The sequence below is a fragment of the Miscanthus floridulus genome, chromosome 1 (genome assembly GCF_019320115.1).
Source record: "Miscanthus floridulus cultivar M001 chromosome 1, ASM1932011v1, whole genome shotgun sequence".
Taxonomy (NCBI): Eukaryota; Viridiplantae; Streptophyta; class Magnoliopsida; order Poales; family Poaceae; genus Miscanthus; species Miscanthus floridulus.
In genome coordinates, this window is record NC_089580.1 from 2,809,154 (window position 1) to 2,830,472 (window position 21,319).

Below are 21,319 nucleotides of genomic sequence, written 5' to 3' on the forward strand. Positions count from 1 at the left end.
TCATGGTCATCTCCAGTGATTGTGAGGGGCCTTGTGCCTTCCCCGATGGAGCGCTGAAAGGTAACCCTAGTGGATTGCTCGTGTTATTGAGTTATCTCACTTGTGGGTAGGTTCTTGCGGTGTCCAATTGTGTGGATGAGGTTCGTGCAACACCTCTTAGCCACTGAACCACCAAGTGTTGGTCGACACAATGGGGACGTAGCGTATTGACAAGTACGTGAACCTCGGGAGAAAATTGGTTGTCTCTTGCCCTTTGGTATTCTCACGGTGATTTAGTATTCATCTTGTGATTGGTTCACTCCTCTACGCGGTGGTATAATCACCCTACTTACTCATTTACATACCCGCAAACTAGTTGTAGCAAGTTCTTTAGTGTAGCTAGAATTGAGAGTTTGCTTTGTAGCTTAAGATCATCTAGTGGAGCTCTTTAGTGTGGTAAGTGTGAGAGCTCTTAGTGAGTAGCGACTTAGTAAATCGTGTGTTTAGTGATCATAGTAACTAGAATTGTTGGATAGGTGGCTTGCAACCCTTGTAGAGCTAGAGCAAGTTTGTTGTTCGCTATTTGTCATACTAATCAAATTTCTCTAGTTGGTTTGTAGATTTTTTAAATAGTCTATTCATCCCCCCTCTAGCCATATTAGGACCTTTCACCCGACCAGTTCAGACAGGTGAAGGAGCCGACTGATAGAGCGACTTCGTGCACCTGTAACTCCTAATCCGTAGCGATTTAGTGAAAATGGTATTAGTGAAAGTTGTATAGCTATGTGAGATCTCCAACTTTGCTTAAATGAGCTTGGTCTAATTCGTCATGGTTTTCAAAATGCAAAGCTCTAAAGTGTGCTACTTTGAAACTGTAATAAGCTAATGACTTGGCAAAATTTTCTAAGTTTGAAAACAACATTTCATTGCTACTTTGGAGCTGTTTTTTACTATGTTAGGCACTAAATTAGCTCATGACCCTTAAATAAAGAAGCTATAACTTTTATTAAGGGTGCACTACCATGCAAATACTTTAAGCTACTGTTCAACTTTGGTCAAACTAGCATCATGAAAAATGACATTTTGAGTGAACTAGGACTTAGAAGAAAAATTGGCCCATATCATGAATACAAACATTGTTCCATTTACCATCTAGGATATGTCTAAGGTGTTTTTGTGACCCCACACCCATCTCTTGCATCGGTCACACATTATCACAAGCATATGCATGTATATAATCAACATCACATGTGATACATATAAAGAATGAGATGAAATTTCATATGCTCATGCTCATGAATGAATGGATGATGCTTGTGCTCATGAAATGCAAGTGCCAAATGCAATGCTTAACACTAGTGTGTTATAGAGCCTCTGAGGATTAGAGTATAAAAATGATCTACAACGGAATATAATGAATGAAAATCAGATCGAATTTGATACCAGCCTTCCTGGGGCATATGTTGACATATCCAAACTAGTGGTTGCACCTAGTTGTTGGAGGAAATTGAGACGAAACCCTAGAAATCAATTCAAATCACAAGTAATAGCAACAACAAGCACAATCACAAGAGACACGAGGATTTATCTCGTGGTTCAACTCGCCACAAAGGCTTGTCTATATTCACATTGTTGAGGTTAGCCACAAAGGTTATGGAGTCTCTTTCAACTCGCTCCTCTTCTCCAACCTATCACCAATGCAATAGGTTAGAGGGTTACACTAAGTCACAAAGGGTAATACAAACGTCCCGGTGCTCGTCCACAAAGGATTGGGAGCTCCCAGGTGACCGCTAGCCATCTAAGAGCCAAGCTCCAAGAGTAACGAACACACCAAGCGGCTAGGGTTTCACCAAGTGCAGAAGAACAGAGGAGAAGGATCTTCTCGAGCTTTCTCACACTCTCCAATGCAAAATCCCTCAAGGAATCACAAAGATTTGAGCAAGGGAGTTGGGAGCACCAAGCTGAGAGACAGAGAGCTTCACTTTGTGTCTGAGTAAATGAGAAAGAAGATGATCGTTGGGGGCGAAGGGGAGAGGTATAAATACCCTCCCCGAGCACCCACAAAACGGTCTGGTCAGATAGACCCCGGAGCCCCCGCGTATACACGTGGAGGTTCCACGACTGGGCGTGGAGGTTCCACGTAGGTCAGAGCAGATAACAGTTTTGCTCGGCTGGCTTTTTGTGGCTGGGATTAATTGATATGTAGATGGTGTTTTTTGCACTTGGTTCCATCCAGCACATTATTAGTATCCCTTTGATAGTACGGCTCGTTCTATAACTCAATTTGAGCCTTTGCAAGCCATCAATTCGAGTTGGGAGGTCTTGTCCTTTGTTTCTTTGCACCCATGACTAATGATACGCTGTCAAATACTTCAAGAAGCCATTAGTCCTTTAATTATGTCATCAACATCATCACCAAAATCTACTTAGGGCTTGATTGCACTTACAGGTATGAGGGGAGCTAAACACCCTCTTTGTACAATGAATATCTTTTATGGACATGAAATTTCACCATATAATTTAACAAAATTAATTAAGTTATATCTTTGATAATTCATTGTACTTTGCTCCCCTCATCTCCTTTTTTAACTCTGCCCTGACCGGGGGTCCTGTTTTTCTTTCTAGCACCACTATACATTGTTAAGAGATTGATAAGGAAAAGCTAACCGGCGATGGTTAAGCAAATATATTAAGTTCACACTCATATTTTAACTAAAAATGTGAAGACATTTACCAAATAATATATCAAAATGCCCAAGTAACAGCTTCATTCTTCTCATGACAATTTTATTAACTGAGTTTGGAACTTTGACATATTTAACTTCCAATCAGTCGAAAACTCGAAACTAATATAGATGGGAAAATAGAAGACAAGGAGATCAAGTAGCACGTGAGCACGTGACATGTTTAAAATTGGTGACGGTATTCCATATAAAAATGCCCAACCGTCGGGCTGTTGGAATGACCAAACTCTAAAAATATGCCAAAAATTTTTGGAACGAAAAAAATATGCCAAATTTCAAATGATATACAACATTGTGCCCCTCAATAGAATTTAGGCCCCGTTTGGCCGGGCTCTGGGCAGCTCCGGCTCCTGCTGCCAAATCACTGTAGCTACACTATTCATCGAAGCCGTTTTCTCTCTCCTCCTTTCCTCTCTCACTGACACCACCGGAGCCGGAGAAGCTTGTTTTTTTGGCTCCCATGGCTCCGGCTACAGTGTCGCTACAATGTAGGAGCCGGAGCACGCGGGAGCCCGGCCAAACGGGGCCTTAGTTGGACAAGTTTAGTCGAAACTAAGACTGACTCCAACGGCGTGACCCAAATCGGATACTCATTTCATCGTTTAGGTAACGCACAGTAAAATATCCGACGCACCCCATTCTTGACCTCTCCAACGATGAGCCCCAAATCCCCACGCTCCCTCACTCTCTTCTCACCCCAGGTGACAGCAGCACCTCGCCAACGGCGGCAGCGGGGCCACGACGCCCCTCGGCGCGACGCTCGGAGCAAGCGGCGCCCGCCGTGGACACGGCCTGCCTTCTTCCCTCCCTCTCCCAGCCGGATCCGGCCCCCCTCCCTCCCCTTCTTCTTCCCCGACCCTCCCTCTCCCGGATCCGGCCGGTGGCGCCTGCGCCGGCGGAGCTCGCGCCCGCGCTCGATCCCGTGCAGAGGAGGGAGATGGCGAAGGTGAGGAGGATGGCGTGGTCGAGGTGGAGGCGGGCTGCGCGCCGGGGCAGGGCTCGTCGCGCCGGAGCAAGCTTGCTGCGCGCGCCGGCGGGGAGGTGGGCTGCAGCGCGGGGCAGGGCTCGCCGCGTCGGGGGAAGCATGGGGTAGGGCGCTCCCAGACGCGAGCAGCCTTGCTCCCAGACGAGGGTCCTCGAGCCCGCCTCGCCCCGTCGGCCACGCCCTGCCCCGACGGCTCCTACGGGCCCACCACTGCAGGTTTGGGTCAGCTCTCTTCGAGGACGTAGAATTGCCTTCCAACTCGCCGAGGACGCAGAATGCGCAGCTGCTTTCGGTCTTCCGTTGGAGGAATGTTTTGGGGACCCAAAACACCGTGCGTGACGTATTTTTGCGTTTAGGTCATGCCGTTGGAGACGGTCGTGCCGTTTGGATACTGGGTTATAGGGCTCCGCAAGCCTTGCTTGCATGCGCGCTCGCGGAACCGCCGTTGCCTTCCATGCGCGCGGGCCTCGGAGTCGGAGCCGTCGTCGCCGTGCTTGCGCGCCGGCAACCGGCCACCGAAGCCTCGCAGGCCACCGAAGCTTCGCTCTCACGCGCGACCTGCTGCTTGCTGAAAAATACGAAGCGCGGCAGAGAGAGAGGGAAGCAAGAGAGGCGCGGTGGCCGGCGGGGCGCGGCGGGCTGCTGGAGCCACCGCTGGCCTCGCGCGCGGACCGCTCAGAGCCACTGCTCCCCACTGGCTTCTGCAAGACCGCAACTGCCATGGGCATCTCGAGTTAGAGCTGCTGCTCCCCTTACTCGATTCTGCAGTGCAGCGCGCGTCGGAGCTGCTGCTTCGTCGATGCTTGGGGACCAGGAGCAGGATGCAGGGACCACGGGGAGAGGACGCCGAGAAACCAGCCGAGGCAGCCAGGATGAGACATGGCACCTTCCCGAGCTTCAAGAACAACAGAAGCCATGCGGTGGGGATAAGATTTCCTATTTATTTTTTTAAAGCCCATGGGCCCCACTAAACCCAACCCCAAAAGCTAGCTAACCCAAAGAACCGATTGGCTTTAAATCTTCCATAACCCATGCCTCCATTTCCCAGGACATGTGTTGGTTTCCTGTTCAGTCTTTACTGTTACCTTTTTCCTCTTTGTGGTGGATATAAATGGAACATATATAGGATATTACTTTGGAGAGTCTGTAGTTGAAGAATCTATACACAAACACAACTGCAGACAATGACATCATATTCAAGAGAAAACTAAGCAAGCTAAAAAATTCTCTACTTCTTATTTTATAGCTTTCTGTTGTGTCTAATGTTGCTATAAACTCAAGCTATCCTGGTTTTATAAACTTTTTGTGCCCAACTGCTATGTCGCGATGTGTTATGTGGAGTATACCATCTTTCAATTTTTCCCCATTAAACTTTGTTACCTGCCCTCACATTTAAAATTCATGTGCTGATTACATCTGGAATTGTTGCTGTTAGTCTTTGTGGACCTTGTATTTAGTATCTGTTTGTGCCTTTCTGGATCTTCTACCAGGATCAGTTTCATACTTTATTTTGTGTTCAGCCAATTAAACTGATAGATTGTCGAAAAGTAATTGTTTCATTTCTTATGAACTGTTGATTGCCATCGAGATTTCCCTGTATGCTCTTCAGCGAAGAGTGAAATAGCAATTTTGTCTTTTTTTTACCTGTTGAAATTTTGTTGCTGAAGATTGGTTTATTAATTGTTATAGTTCTGCAGTCCACTTTACTATGACCTTACTTTTTCATCTGTTTCTTCAGGACGGTGTGAAATAGCAAAACTTCTGCTTTCTAGGGGAGCTTACGTTGATGGCAAATCATGCCATATGACACCACTACAGCTTGCGGTTCATGGAGGGCATGATAGTACTCTGAAGATTTTGTTGGACCACAATGCAGATGTACTGGTTATATCTTTTTATTTTAATCTATTTATAGATGAGCTGAGTTTATTTTACCGTTAACGCATTGGGGCTTGACATTCCATAATTTTGTTCCTACTTCCTACCTTTACATGCTTAGTTCCTCGTAGCTGTTGATGTGTGACCACTTGGGCATATGTGACCAGTGGCCCCACACAACAACAGTTCCTGAGAAATCAAAGGGAACGCATATATCAGCTATACTAAAATAACGGTTTTCGTGATCTATTCTATACTGTTTAATTTACCTTCTGTTTGTTGGACCCGGGATCTCCCGCACGGGTGAGCCGACCTATCACCGGGTGAGTCGACCGGTCACCGGCGTTCTCGCTCACTATGTTTAGAGGTAGAAGAAGGGAGGGAGAACAGAGCGCGCGCACACACAGCACAAGCACCGGCGTTGGTCGAAGCTCTGCAGAGGAGATGGTAAAATTGAACTCTCTCACTTTATTGAGTCATAGTGGAAAGCTATATATACAACTCTACCCATCTAATTCTAGTACACACACATGCTAGGCTGACATGCTGCTACAGTGACTAGATGCGACAGCAGGGCTGACTTTGACGCCTGCCCCTACTGTGGCTACAGTGCGGCAGGGGAACCTTTCGGCGCCTGCCCCTGCTGTGGCTACAGTGTAGCAGCAGGAGGAGCCCTTTCGACGTCTGCCCCTGCCACGCATACAGGGAAGAGCAGCAGATTACTTTACAATTCTTCCCCTAATCCTGCTGCTAACCCTAGAACCTCCACCATGCCGATCATCTTCTTTAGCTTCGTGAACCGAAGACGGCCGAGCGGCTTGGTGAGGACGTCCGCGAGTTATCGACCAGTTTCGACGAACTCAATGACGATCTGCCCTCCATCAACACAGTCCCTGAGGAAGTGGAACTTGACGTCGATTTCCTTGCTCCGGTCATGGAGAACCAGATTCTTCACGAGGGCGATGGCGGGCTGGTTGTCCACCATCAGTGCTGGTGGGTGAGCTTCCACACCGATCAACTCACTCAGCAGCCGGCGTAGCCACACAGCTTGGTACACCGCCGTGGCCCCCGCCACGTACTCTGCCTTGCACGTGGACAGCGCCACCACCTTCTGCTTCAGCGACAGCCATGAGATTGGAGCCAACCCGAGGAAGACGAGCACGCCAGAGGTGCTCCGCTGTCCGTCGATGTCCCCCGCCATGTCTGCATCACTGAACACAGTGAGCTGCAACCCACTTCCGCTGGTCTTGGGGAAGACGATCCCTTGATCCACCGTCCCCTTGACGTAGCGCAGTAGCCGCTTCACCGCGGCCTAATGATCCTCTCGGGGATCCTCCATGAAGCGGCTGATGTAGCCCACGACGAACACAATATTCGGCCTCGTGTGTACTAGGTAGCGCAAACCGCCGACAATGCTTCGGTAGAGTGTTGCATCTACCTTCGCCATGGTACTGGCCTTCGTCCGCTTCAGCCGCTCCTCCATCGGAGTCATGCACGGCTTGCACTCAGCCATGCTGCTCCGCTCCAACAACTTCAAGGCATACGTGCTCTGACCGAGCATGAGCGCCTCCTTCCCCTGTCTCACCTCGATGCCGAGGTAGTAGGAGAGCGCGCCGAGATCGCTGATTCGAAAATAAGCCGCCATCTCGCGCTTGAAGCTATCGATGTCCTCCGCACATGCGCCGGTGACAATCAAGTCGTCCACATACACACCGCCGATGAGCTCCTTCTTCCCCCATCGCCGCGTGTAGAGCGCGTGCTCGGTTGCGCACCTTGTGAACCCAAGCTCACCCAACGTGGCGTCAAGCTTGGCGTTCCACGCTCGTGGGGCTTACCGCAACCCGTAGAGCGCTTGCGCAGTCAGAGCACCCTGTGCTCCACTCCCTTGATGGCAAAACCCAGAGGTTGCCTGACGAAGACTGTCTCCGCTAGCTTGCCATTGAGGAAGATCGATTTTATGTCCAGGTGATGGACGCGTGGAAGGTCCTAATGGCTAGAGGGGGGTTGAATAGCCTATTAAAGAATTTCTACAACAACACTTAACGAACCGGTTAGACAATTATAAGGCGAAGCAAGTGTTGCGCTAGCCTACCAAAAATGCAAGCCACCTACCACAATTTTAGTTTCTATTATTTCTGACCACACAATGGCTATGGCACTACACTAAGTTAGTGTGCTCTCAAAAGCTAACTAAAGAGCCACACTAACTAAACTAACAAGCTCTCACAACTAGCTACACTAAAGAGCTTGACAACTAGTTTGCGGAAATGTAAAGGGAGTGAGCAAGATAATTATACCGCTGAGTCGTAGAATGAACCAATCAATCACAAGAATCAATATCAATGAAGACCAATCACCTCAGAATCAAATGTTGACACAATGATTTTTCCCGAGGTTCACTTGCTTGCCGGCAAGCTAGTTCTCGTTGTAGCGATTCACTCACTTGGAAGGTTCATGCGCTAATTGGCATCACATGCCAAACCCTCAATAGGGTGCCGCACAACCAACACAAGATGAGGATCACACAAGCCACGAGCAATTCACTAGAGTACCTTTTGGCTCTCCGCTGGGGAAAGGTCAAGAACCCTTCACATTCACCACGATCGGAGCCGGAGACAATCACCACCCTTCGCTTGATGATCCTCGCTGCTCCAAGCCGTCTAGGTGGCTGCAACCACCAAGAGTAACAAGCTAATCCCACAGCGAAACATGAACACCAAGTGTCTCTAGATGCAAACACTCAAGCAATGCACTTGGATTCACTCCCAATCTTATAAAGATGATGAATCAATGATGGAGATGAGTGGGAGGGCTTTGACTAAGCTCACAAGGTTGCTATGTCAATGCAAATGGCTATGAGAGTGAGCTAGAGCTGGCCATAGGGCTTAAATAGAAGCCCCCACGAAATAGAGCCGTTGTACCCCTTCACTGGGCACTGCTCGGGGTGACCGGACGCTTCGGTTAGATCGACTAGACGCACCCTGCCAGCGTCCGATCAATGGATGGCTGACACGTCATCCCTCTCTTCAAATACAGAGCGCCTAATCCCAACGGTCAAGTGATGACCGGACACGCTGCTCGAAGTGACTAGACACAGGACCCCACGTCTAGTCGTTTCTAGTAAGGTTCCACTCGCAACCAGACGCGTCCAGTCGGTCACGATCGGACGCAGCACCAGCGTCTGGTCAATTCTCTTCTCCTCTGTGCTGCCACGTCTGTAGGACTAGACGCACCCACTCAGTGTCTGGTCATGAAGTGACCCAGCATTCGGTCGAAGACTGACGCCAGCGTCTTCACTACTTCTACTGACCGGACGCGTTGGACCAGTTGATGCCAGCGCCCGGTTCACTCTGTGAAACTCTGTCTTTTCTATTCAGGGCACCGGTGGCACCGTAGGACTGTCCGCACTCTACGGGCGGACACTCCATCGGTGAAGTTTCTAACCCTTGCTCAAATGTTCCAACCACCAAGTGTATCACCTTGTGCACATGTGTTAGCATATTTTCACAAAATGTTTTCAAGGGTGTTAGCACTCCACTAGATCCTAAATGCATATGTAATGAGTTAGAGCATCTAGTGGCACTTTGATAACCGTATTTTGATACGAGTTTCACCCCTCTTAATAGTACGGCTATCGATCCTAAATGTGATCACACTCTCTAAGTGTCTTGATCACTAAAACAAAATGGCTCTTACCACTTATACATTTCCCTTGAGCCTTTTGTTTTTCTCTTTCTTCTTTTCAAGTCCAAGCACTTGATTATTACCATGGCATCACCATCATCATGTCATGATCTTTATTTGCTTCACCACTTGAAATGTGCTACCTATCTCATGATCACTTTGATAAACTAGGTTAACACTTAGGGTTTTATCAATTCACCAAAACCAAACTAGAGCTTTCAACACGCCAGTCCTTCGCTGCTGCCAAAGCCACCAGCAGTCAAATAGACTCCATGCACGCTACCGGCGCAAAGACTTCCTCGAAATTGATGCCCTCGTGCTGGACAAAGCCTCGAGCGATGAGGCGCGCCTTGTGCTTCACAATGGCGCCGCGCTCGTCCTGCTTGACCTTGTATGCCCACTTCAGGCAATCAAATGGCATCCTAAAGGTGGATCGACGAGCTCCCAAGTCTTGTTTTCCTCGATTGCCTTCATCTTCTCCAGCATCGCCCGTCACCAATTTTCATCACGCTCGGCCAGCGTGAACATGGGTGGTTCCTCTACACTGACGAGAAGCAGCACTAGGTCATTGAGCAGCCGACCCGCTAGGCCTGAGGACCCTGTGCCGCCGCCGATGTCGTCCAGCCTGTGGAACCGCACCTCCTCATCGTCGTGGAAGGCATCCATGAAGTCGGTGATGTTGCTCACTTGTTGGACCCGGGATCTCCCACACGGGTGAGCCGACCGGTCACCGGGTGAGCCGACCGGTCACTGGCGTTCTCGCTCACTATGGCTAGAGGTAGAAGAAGGGAAGAAGAATAGAGCGCACACACATAGCACAAGCACCAGCGTTGGGTGGAGCTTTGCAGAGGAGATGGCAAAACTGAACTCTCTCACTTTATTGAGTAGCAGTGGGAAGCTATATATACAACTCTACCCATCTAATCCTAGTACACAAACATGCCAGGCTGTCAGGCTGCTACAGTGACTAGGTGTGATAGCAGGGCTGACTTTGGCGCCTGCCCCTGCTATGGCTATAGTGCGGCAGGGGAGTCTTTCAGCGCCTGTCCCTGCCACGGTACCCTTTCACTGTGCGTCACCTAAATCCTGGTATGGGTCTTTGATTTGGGTCTTTCTCGTTGGAGATAGTCTTACCTGAGTGGCATACTACGCACACTGTTTTGGCCATTTGCGTGCTTGAAGCACGGCACGACCACAGCTGGGAAGCGTACATTTTTCTGGGCTGCAGACCTACACTATCCATGCTTGAAAAGTATTTTTTGTTTGTTATTACAAATTATAATTTACTTTACTCAAACTTTACTTTGACTAGTTTTTAGTAGAAAAATATATTAACATATACAAGTTTGAATAAATGCACTATCAATATATTTTATAGAAAATTTAATGCAACTAATTTAATAATATGGATGTTAATATATTTTTCTATAAATTTAGTTTAAGTTAGAGAAGTTTACTTAAAACAAAGTCATGATGAACTATAGTATAATTTATGGGCTAGGTTCATCTAAATGCGCTGTTGAACGGCATTGGGCGATGTTGCCTAAAATTCTCACTTCTAAGGGCAGTCCCAATGGTGTATTGATGATGGTTTCTATCCTCATTAAATGATTTGCCACATAGGCAAAACGCTGACATGGCAACGTAATTAATAAAGAAAGAGAGCAAAAATCATAGAAATTGTTTCCTCATGAAGAAATCAGGTCTACTCTTGACCCAATGCACCAAGAAACCATGAAATCGCTATTGGGGAGAAACCACCAATTTCTAGGGAGCTTGTGTCGCACTCCCATTGGAGGAAGAAGATAGAGTTGGGAGAGAGAAAGAGAAAATAATTATTACTCATAGAAACCATGGGTTGGAAAGTAGTACTTTTTTTGTGCGGTATCCTATGTTATAGAAACTACTAGTTTCTTTCATTGGGACTGCCCTAAGACGTTCAATGCTGGTTTCGCTATCATTTGTTCCCTCCTGTCTGCTACGCTCGTCCAGGTAGCAGCCGCAGTGGCCTGAATACACTTGGTTGCTTCCTAGCCCTAGCACCCTCAGCAAGTGTAGTGGATGATTTCTTCCAATATTTTTCAAACTTCCTACTCATAGAAGTAGTCATTGCACTAATAGTGATATCTTGACAAATAGACCATTCATCTAGTAAAATCTTTATCTCACAAAACCCTCTATAGAACAGATTTGCAGTTGGATATAAAGTACCAGACAACAGTTCAGTGAGATCAAAGAATTTCTTCAAGCATTGGAACAATTTAAATGCCATGGCCCATTCACCAGGAGAAGGAGTGATTTTTTCATACCTACGGCGATCTGATGATTTAAGCCTCATGAATGCATTCTTGTAGTACAAAGCATCTCGAAGCATCAAATACGTGGAATTCCATCTGGTTGACACATCAAGTGAAAGACCCTTGTTTGTATCCAGCCCACACTCAGTTGCACGCTTCATGAGCTCCTCCCATTGCAATGGGGATCCCTTGACAGCAAGAACTAGTTGTCTAATATTCTCAATTGTGGGTGTGATTACACTCAAACCATCCCTAGCAACAAGGTTTAGTATGTGACAAGCACACCTCACATGGAAGAATAGTCCATCACACATCAAAGCCGTTGAACTAGCATTGGCCCTTAGATCAGAGATGATGTCTTTGACTGCTACTTCATTTGTTGATGCATTGTCCAAGGTCAGAGCAAACATTCTCTTGTCAATATACCACTTAACCATAAGTTCAGTAAATGTCTCAGAGAGCTTTGTACCAGTATGACGGCCCTGTACATGCACAAAGTTCACAATCCTTTTCTGGATATACCAATTGTCATCTATCCAATGTACAGTTACACACATGTATGACTTGTTCTGATTTGAAGTCCACATGTCCATGGTGGCACTAAACCGACAAGAGACAGATTTGAACATGCTATACAACCTCTCCTTTTTAGCTAAGAACATGTTTATAATTTCTTTCCTAATGGTTACACGAGATCTGATTAGAAAGGTAGGACGTAGGGATTTGATGAAATCAACAAAATACTCATGCTCAGATATATTAAATGGGTACTCATGCATGACTATTGCCAAGTAAAACTTTCTCAAGCTAGCCTCTTCATCATACCTGTATGGTACCACAACAGTCATGTCTCCCCCCCCCCCATCTTTTTCCACTTTGAGCTGCTGCTGGCCCTTCACTATACTACGTGCCACCCTCAGATGGGTCCAAAATCCAGTTGTTCCGTAGTTGCTCTCACATCTGCCCTTGTGATTGCATTTGGGCCAATCGCAATAAGCCCACATCTGAACATATGTCTTGCCATTATCCTCAACGACCACTCTCTTTTTGGTAAAGTACTACCATACATTGGATGTGCACCTCTTGTGCCTCTTTCCACAAGGTACATCTCCCTCTTGCACAGGCTCATCGCCGTCAACACTGATTGCACTTGCAGTACTTGTTCCAGCAGCAACAAAACCTCTATCACTTGCACCAGTAGCACCTATGTCACTTGCAACAGCAGCACCTAGATCACTCGCACCAGCAGCACGTATGTCACTTGCAATGGCAGCACCACTGCCACCAGCACCACCTGAACTTGAACCACTGCCACCAGCAGCAGCACTGCCACCTTGACTTGGACTAGATGCAGGAGTTGCACTTGCAGGTGATACAGACAGACATATACCAAGATCTTTACCACAATTACTAGGGCTTTCACTTGACCTCTTAGATCCTGCCAAGACAAGAATAGAACATAACAATATGAATCTAAGACACCAGTATGAATCAAAATGACCAAAGTAATTGGACCTTACTCAATTACTTTTACTCATGCATCTGTTGGTTGCAATTGCAATATGAATCTAAAACATTCATTTGGGAATCAAAATGACAGTAGCAATTGGACCTTACTCAATTACTTTTACTCATGCATCTGTTAGTTTGATAGTTTCATCTAACACACAAGCAATAAAACACAAGGGGACAATATTCATCTGTTAGTTTCATCGCTAACAACAAGCAATCCCATATAGTGATTCACACATCTAACATCTTTGCCAATAAATGAAACATACACTAATTGTCTAATTCACACATCTTTACCTGCCGTTGGAAAAGGCGCGAGGGTGCTGCTGTTCATCGGCGGGGGTGGCTCCAGGAAGAGGCGGCGCTTGGAGGCGGATGAGGTAGATGCAGAACCAGAAGCTTGCTCACTTGGTGGTGGCTTCATCTTGGCGTCCGGCCTGCCTCCCTAGCCCCCCAAGTCATGGATCTGTTGTCACCTCGTCAGACGGCGGCGGCCACCGAAGGAGGCCAGGCCGCCAGGCGCCAGGAGCCCAGGAGAGGAGAGGCGCTTGAGAGTTGAGAGAGACTGAGAGTCTGAGAGGGAGAGCCAGAGAGTAGGGAGGGAATGCGGCGCGGGCGAGTTGTGGGCTTGCGGCGGGCGGCGTGCGGGCGAGTTGAGAGAGAGTGAGAGACTGCCGAAGCCGAGGATTGGGGATTTCCGGATGTGGGGTTTGCGGTGTGCTTAGGGTTTGCGGCGTGCGGGCGAGTTGAAAGACAAAGACTTGCGGCGTGGGGTTTGGGCGGGCCGGCGGGGTGAGTTGGGCCGTTTGCATGGGAGGCCTTGAAAACAGGAATTTCCTGCGGTAGTTTCCCGAACAAATACGGGATCCGCTAATTCGGTCGGGAAATCACTCTAACCGATTTCGACCCCGGATTCGTCGTATTTTCCCGGATTTCTTCCCGAATTCGTTTTTCCCGAGGAAACGATATTCGGTCGGGAATTTCGGTATTCGGTATCGGTCGGTACGGGAATTTCCTGTTCCCGCTTTCATCCATAAGTGGCAGAGCAGGAACCGCTGGTCTTGGTAGAGCGCTTCCCTCAATGTTGGCACTCCCCAGATCCATGGCTCTTCGAGCAGCCATAGTGTATGAAAAAAACGATGCTTGGGAAAGAAAGAGAAGATTGAAGCATTGGTTGGCAATTGGCACATTGCAAGGGCGATGCTCTAGGATAGAAAGAAGCTGGCATCGAACATTTTTAGAATATTAATTTTTAATATGTAGTGTAATAATTAACAGTATTATTAATGTGATTACATCAAGCCCACGACCTCAATGATGCATATCAATTAAGTTTGAGCCATGACATACATCAAATACGGCCACAAGTACAACAATCCAGAAGCGGAGAAATTAGGTTAATGGTTTGGGTAAACTATAACTAGTTTGGATTGAATTTGAGTGGTGGCTTAAATTCAACCTCATATTATTTATGAAAAAATTTTGATTTTAATATTTTTAAGATAAACTTAACTCGATTATGTTATATGCTAAGTAATATTTTAATTAAACTCTTAAACTACAATTTTAAACTAGGAGAAGAGGATGTTTTGCAAAAAAACATTTCTCCAACACTACTAAAGAATTGTTTTTTAGCAATAGGAGGTTTTTTTCCTATAGAGACGGCTCAATTTACAGTCGCCTCTCTACAGCGGCTCAATTTATACACTATGGTTGCTCGATTATTGTACTCTCTTCGGTATCGTTTGTTCTGCGCCTTTTAGAAAATGTCCCTCTTATTAGGTGTTTCTTAGAAACCAAGATAGGAATTAACCGTTGGATGGAAATCGAACAGGTGACGGAAGAGTTTACGCTGGCAGAGTGGGTACGAGGGCTTTCCCCGATCAGGTTTCCTAGGCCCCATTTGGCAAAGCTCCTAGAGCTAATTCTGTACTAAATCCAGCAGGAGCTCTGCCAAATAGTTTTTCAGAGAAAAGTGATTCTCTGCTGATTCCGTGAAGTGATTCTCTAAAATGAACTAGGAGGCTAAAAGCTGAAAAAAAGTAGTTTCTCCTGATTCTGTGAAGTGATTCTCTATCATGATTTCAAGAATTTATGTTAAAGAATTAAAGAGAATCACTTTCAGCCACAGAATCACTTCTATCGGAGAATCAGCTTCCATAGAGAATTAGAATCAGATGTAGCTCTACCAACAGGCCCTACACATGCATTGCTATCCCTAGTGCCTGCTGTCAACCAAGTTCTCTAGCAGGCAGAGAAGAAAATGGATGGTGACATCAGCAGCAAGAGTACCAGTAAGCAAGCAGTGGTTGGGAAGCCTTCCGTGTTACCAAAATGCATGCTTATACTGACACCAATATTGTTCATTTGTTTTGACTAGGACTAGGAGCAATACATATGTCGTACTGAATTGAACATAACATTGCACGGACTAAAAAGAATGCACACTCTAGCATAGAAAGATGGCACATATTCATAATTTAGTCCGCACACATAGACAAAAAAATCAACAATATGCGCGCACTGAAGAATAGGTAGGCAATGCTAATGCTGCACATTTAAGGCTTCAAAGATATTCGTCCAAGATTGGATAGTCATCATCATCTGATTGATACTCATGCTCATCGTATGGTTGATACCCATAGTCCTCATCAGAATTATCATTAACATACAGGGGCGGACCCAGGATTTCGCCATGACTAGGGCAGCCAAGCGGGGCCGGGCGCCGGGGCGGCCACTTGGGCAGCGGCTGACGGCGGGCGGGTGGCCAGCGACCAGCCAATGGCGGAGAAGCGGCCTGTGGAGCGCAAATCGGAGGCCGGAGGGGGCGAGCCGGTGAGGGGCAGCGGCAGGCGACGGCGTGGAGGCGGCCAGGAGAGCGAGGAGCCGAGCGGCGCGACTCAAGACTCGGCGCTGCGACTAGGGCAATGGCCCTGGTTGCCCTAGCGCTGGGTCCGCCCCTGTTAACATAATCAATATAGTTGTCACAACGGTCGAGCATGACGAAGTCGGAGAGACACATTTCCCACGTTAGCGGATGACCTGGAATGTCCGTGGTGTAGTTGCAGAAAAGCTGCGTTAATGTCAAAGGGCCCATGTTGCTCATAGGTGCTAATGAGACCAGCTCTGGTTCTTCTTCATCGATATATATAAATTCCAATGCTAAACTTGTAGATGTACAACTGACTTTGATGTAGCCCAGTGAGTTGTAAGTATGCGCAGTTGGCCTCAAATGTTGGGAAGCAATCGGTGTTAACAGCAAGGCACCTGACGCCGAGGAAGAGAGCTTGGCTCCCGATGCTCTTGACCCTCTCCATCACGTTCCCAGCAGCGTCAATCTTGAAACCATCGATGCCAAGGCGCCGCTTCGAGACCGCCAGCATATCCCCGCCGGCGGCCACCACCGCGTAACAACGGCAGCCGTCGTCCACCACGGACCAAAGCTGATGTTCATGGCACCAGGAACAGATTCACGATTGACGGCGTCAGCAATCTGAGGCAGCATGCTTGCAGGACAGTTGCGATGCTTCTCGACAGAGAAAGACCCGCTCTGGGGATCCGCCCAGTACACCTCGTTTGACGTGACGGAAACCAACACGAGAGTGGGCGTTGAACCAACGACGTAGGCAGTGAATGCCGACGGCTCGGTTAGCATTTGCGCCGCAAAACAGATCATGGAACCGGTGAAGGGATTGAGGACGATCACGGCGTGTGGAGGGTCCCTGGCCGCTAGAATGAGGAGGCCGCCGGCGGTGCTCGTGATAAAGACGTAGTCACGGTCGCGGTCGCGGAGGAGCGCCAGGCTCCTACGGACGAAGCGGCCGCTGGCCGTGTTGACGAAGTGGAAGGGACCGCCGGTGATGGTGGAGATGACGACCTTAGGTTCATCCAGCATGACCCACCGGGAGGGACGGAAGCGGGGGTCATGCTGGTTGCTCCCGGGGTCGGCGGTGACGGAGCGCCAGTGGTAGCAAACGGCGCGCAGGTCCGCGTAGCAGTCGAGGTCGTTGGTGGCAAGGAGGCAGTCGGCAACGCGGTTGACGAGGTCCGCCGGGAGCGACGACCAGTCCGGTGCCGCCATGGCCTCGATCGACCCTCTTGGTTTCAGAGACTTGCTGTTTGTTTGCTGACGCTGAGGCAGGTGAAGAGAGCTGGGAGTGGTGGGGTTAAATAGAAGAGCCTTGAGTTGAGCTCGAGGGGAAGAAGAAAGGGTCGGAAGTGGCGATCCACTGCACCTGCATGCATGCAGTTACGCTCATTGGGAATCACCTGCACGCCGCCGGCGCCGCCTTGGCTCCCGTGCGAGGTTTGATTCCTACTGCGCCCGAGGGACCGCGCGCGGGAGCTGGTCGTTCCAACTTCCTCCAACGCCATTACTGCTAAACGGACAACAACTCAAGTGAAGCCAGCTAGCCAAGTCTCCAAATTTCAGGCTCGAATTCAGCCCAAATATTGCTCCACAAATCCGGCTTCTAACTTCTTATTATGGACACGATGATAATGGGCTTTCTAGCCCAAATAAGGCCCGTAAAATAAGAGAGTATCAAAATTAGTCGAGAATTATTCAAACATCCGGTACTGTTGCTTCCAGAACACGTAACATGATCGAGTGTATAGGCATCGAGGCTTGCGTCCTGACATGGGGTTCTTTTTTTTTCTAGCATCGGTGACGACGCTGTGGCTGATCTTATTATGGCCACCTCTTCCCGCCCTGCTATGACTGCAATGCCTGCCCTCTCGTCAACTGTGGCAACGCGAGCTGCTCCTGTTCCTGCTCCGCTCGTTACCGATGCTCAAGAGTCACAAGAGCCCTCACTACAACATGACTCGTTATACAAGGCATTAACAAATGCCTCCAAAAATAGTCAAAACGCCTTCAAAGACCTTTTGAGGCATTTATTAAAACTCCAGCTAAAACAGGGAAGTAAAAGGTCTTTTGAGGCGTTTTTTTTCAAAATGCCTTTTAATATCAACTTTTAAAGGCATTTTCTGGCTGCCTAGAATACTTTTTAGAGGCGCTTAGGAATTTGCCTTCAAACATCGATGGAGGCGTTATTAGAAATGCCTCCAAAACCAAGGTATTCATGCAGCCCTTTCGACAAATATCAAATTAGCACATTAACAATGAGAGCACACATTAAAATTGGATGCATCCAAACTTTAAAATCTCTCGTACAGCCATAAGCTTTCATCTCCAAATATCAGTACAATTGTTAGGTTCTCGTTCCTGAATGACTATCCTCAGTCCTGTTGTTTAGGTTCAGTCCTAAATGACACAGGTTTGCTGCTCCCTTTAAGATAAATAATGACATGTTCACATCACAACTATATACACATATGTATAAGTATAAATCCAACTGAATAGAGGTTGCCTCATTGCCATCCTTCCTGCTGTCCCCACTTGCCTCATTGCCATCCTTCCTGATCTCCAAATATCTGCTAACTGGATATAGAATCAGATCCACTGTAAGAATCAGATTCACTGCTTGCAACCAAATAAACTTGTCCCAATAAGTATCACCAGGCTTTAGAACAAGTCATTAAAACACTAAGCTGAATAAATGCAGTAGAGCCGGACATGACAGAGTTACTCAACTTCAGCAAGATAAATAACATGTACTATCTGAATGCAGCCAAAGACATAGGCAACTATGTTCAGTTTAAATGAGGGGAAAACATCAATCGGGTCATACTTCTCACAAGAAAAATAATCATATATTGTGGCATGAATACAAACTCCAGACGCCTGACAAGCATTCAGTTCTTCAAGCATGAATACAAACAAGGGAGAAGAGACAGGGATGGCAGAAGAAGAAAATGTGGCAGATCAGAACTAACATTTCAACCACCATGCAGGATAACATGAATCGCAAAAGCAAAACATATATCAACCCATGTATGCCCTGCAGATACCTTCCCGCCATGTCTGTTATCTAACAGCTAAAATTCTAAAACTATAAGAACAGAAACTAGACTACATCAATAGTCTGTCATCTCAAGCTAAATTCTAACAACAAAACCAATGGCTAATCCAGACCACAAGAACAGAATAATCTGACATCACACAGACAATTAAATGTAACACACACAAGCAGCAAAGTGTAAGCTGGCCTTTCAAGGGTCAGAGAAAACACCAGGTCTTTTTAGTTAACCAGATTAGTAGAAGGCTGTACCAAGTAGAGTCAAACTTACACTTGCAATATGTTGTAGATGCACACAGGAGAAGCAGCAACAGCTCCAAGCTCCACAGAGAGCAACAAAGAACCAGAAGCCTCAGTCCTCCCTAAAAGAGTAAGTAATTTCACACGAGTAAGTAATTTCAAAGCTATGAAATTGTTACCGATTACAGATCAAGCTACGTGAAATTCTACACGAGTAAGTAATTTCACTAAAACCAAGCAATAGCAGTAGGATCAGCACAAGTTACATGCAACACACATAGAGAGGGTAATAGGAGTACTAATTTCAAAACCACGACCACCCACGCAAATTCAAGAAGACCGCAAAAAACAACCAAGAGCGATGGGGTGAAGCACAAATTTCTACATACTAAGCTCATCTCTTCGGATCCTTAAAAAAGTCTAGAAAAAAGGCCCTACAGCCAAGCAAAGTAGACCGGAGGAACTAACAGCAAAGGTAATCGTTTATTATCGTACTATGCTTGAAGTCGCTGAAATTCAGTTTAGCCACACTCTTTCATGAACCATGGTAGCCATAGATCGAGAAGAGAGAGAAGATTACAGACATTATTGGATAGAACTACTTGCATCCATGGTGACTTTGTATGACGTAAAACAAGGCATAGGAATTCTGATAGCTATATTGCGAGGGGGAATGAACCTTTAGAAACACTAGGTCCAAGTTGAAGAGCACACTCCAGTGTCCTCCTCATATCTCTCAGTATTTACGTCACTCTAGAGAGCTCTTTCCCTGAAAACACACAGCATTTCAACGGTTCCATAATCATAAACGCACCATAGATTCAAAGTGCTGACCGAATCCATTTCCATCATTTCAGAATTCTCTTTCTAAACACAAGATGCTACACATCAATCAAAAAAAGGTGACCAACTGTTTCTTGCTTATTACATAATAAATAAGCAGGTGAGGTCACTCATAGGTTTTCTCAAAAAAAAAAAAAAAAATTGAGGGGAGACTGGTCACATTTACAGTCCTAGACGCCTAGATACAAGGTATTTTTTAAGGGGAAATTACACTCTAAAACTAGGTTATTCAACTGAAACAATTAAGATGATAGCATCATGGTACTATTGAATCTGGATAACAAACATGCCAAAACATTTAGAAATGTATAGTTGTATATAGACACAATCACATGAACCTATAGACAAATCGAGCACGAAAAACATGACAAAGCTTCATTTGTCGAGTACAGAACAAATAAGTTTCCAATAATGAGAAGCAATAAGATGTTAACATTTTCTATTGGAATCCCAGCATCATGCTCCTGCCTTCAGTGTGGAGAGTTGAGCTCCGATGGGGAAATGTTGCATGCATGGAAATCGATTTCAGTGTGCAGTATACATGAGGCTGCAAGTCGGTTTAGTAAACACCAAAAAAGGCAACACAAACCTAAGTGGAATTTCATCAAACATGTTACCTGCACAGATCTCTCCACAAACCCATCTCAATGACCAACCCGAGCAATCTGACGCGTGTCAAACATCTCTCCATAACATGCCTAACCACCGACGCCCCTGCCTTCGCATCTATCCTTCTAGTATTCCATCTCTCTAGGGAGGGATCAAGGGATCAGGAATGACAACATGGAAGAGAAATCATGAATCAAGAGGTGCTGACCTTGGCAGTTGAGGTCTCGATGTAGATCGAGATCGATGGAGCGCAGACGGGGTGGATCGGGGTTGGACAATAGAGGCGTCGTCGTCGTCGTCCACGACGGGTGTGGACGTCAGCACCCGCCAAGCAGCCGCCCGACGCAGCCACGACGATGGAGGTAGCGCTTGGTGGAGGAGCACTTGAAGAAACGACGAACCCGACGAACTCCAACGATCTCCCTGTGCTGCCCGACGCAGCCGCGCCGCCTCCCACCAACCGCGCCGCCGCACCGCCTCCCCGCAACAGCGCCAACGCACCACCTCCGCGCAACCACGCCGCTGCGACGCCTCCCCGTAGCCGCGCGCCGAAGCAGGAGGGCCACGCTGGAGTCGCCGGAGCTGGCCACCCCTCCCACCCCGTCCTTCCCCGTGTGGCTGCTATTG

General features: G+C 47.2%; 1 protein-coding gene and 1 long non-coding RNA gene across 3 annotated transcripts; both read right to left on the reverse strand.

The window, feature by feature from the left end:
* Positions 1–5,695: 5,695 nt before the first annotated feature.
* LOC136541612 (uncharacterized) lies at positions 5,696–7,231 on the reverse strand. Its single transcript, XM_066533944.1, has 4 exons — positions 7,025–7,231; positions 6,530–6,697; positions 6,168–6,276; positions 5,696–5,775 (listed from the first exon to the last, which is right to left on the reverse strand). The coding sequence occupies exons 1-4, from the start codon at positions 7,229–7,231 to the stop codon at positions 5,696–5,698; spliced, it is 564 nt and encodes a 187-aa protein (XP_066390041.1).
* A 10,975-nt stretch (positions 7,232–18,206) lies between these two features.
* On the reverse strand, positions 18,207–21,313 carry LOC136471089 (uncharacterized). Of its 2 annotated transcripts, XR_010761920.1 has the most exons (5): positions 20,901–21,313; positions 20,701–20,833; positions 19,920–20,009; positions 19,272–19,362; positions 18,207–18,522 (listed from the first exon to the last, which is right to left on the reverse strand). It is a non-coding gene; the product is annotated as an uncharacterized lncRNA (long non-coding RNA). The 2 variants fall into 2 exon arrangements; XR_010761919.1 differs by lacking the exon at positions 19,920–20,009.
* Between the last annotated feature and the right edge of the window lie 6 nt (positions 21,314–21,319).

Coding starts and splice junctions, on each gene's coding strand:
- LOC136541612 (XM_066533944.1), bottom strand. CDS start 7,231: ATGGCGGCTTATTTTCGAATCAGCGATCTCGGCGCGCTCTCCTACTAC. Junction 6,698..7,024: donor AGGCCAGTACCATGGCGAAG/GTAGATGCAACA, acceptor TCGCTGAAGCAG/AAGGTGGTGGCGCTGTCCAC. Junction 6,277..6,529: donor TCGCCCTCGTGAAGAATCTG/GTTCTCCATGAC, acceptor TATGCGTGGCAG/GGGCAGACGTCGAAAGGGCT.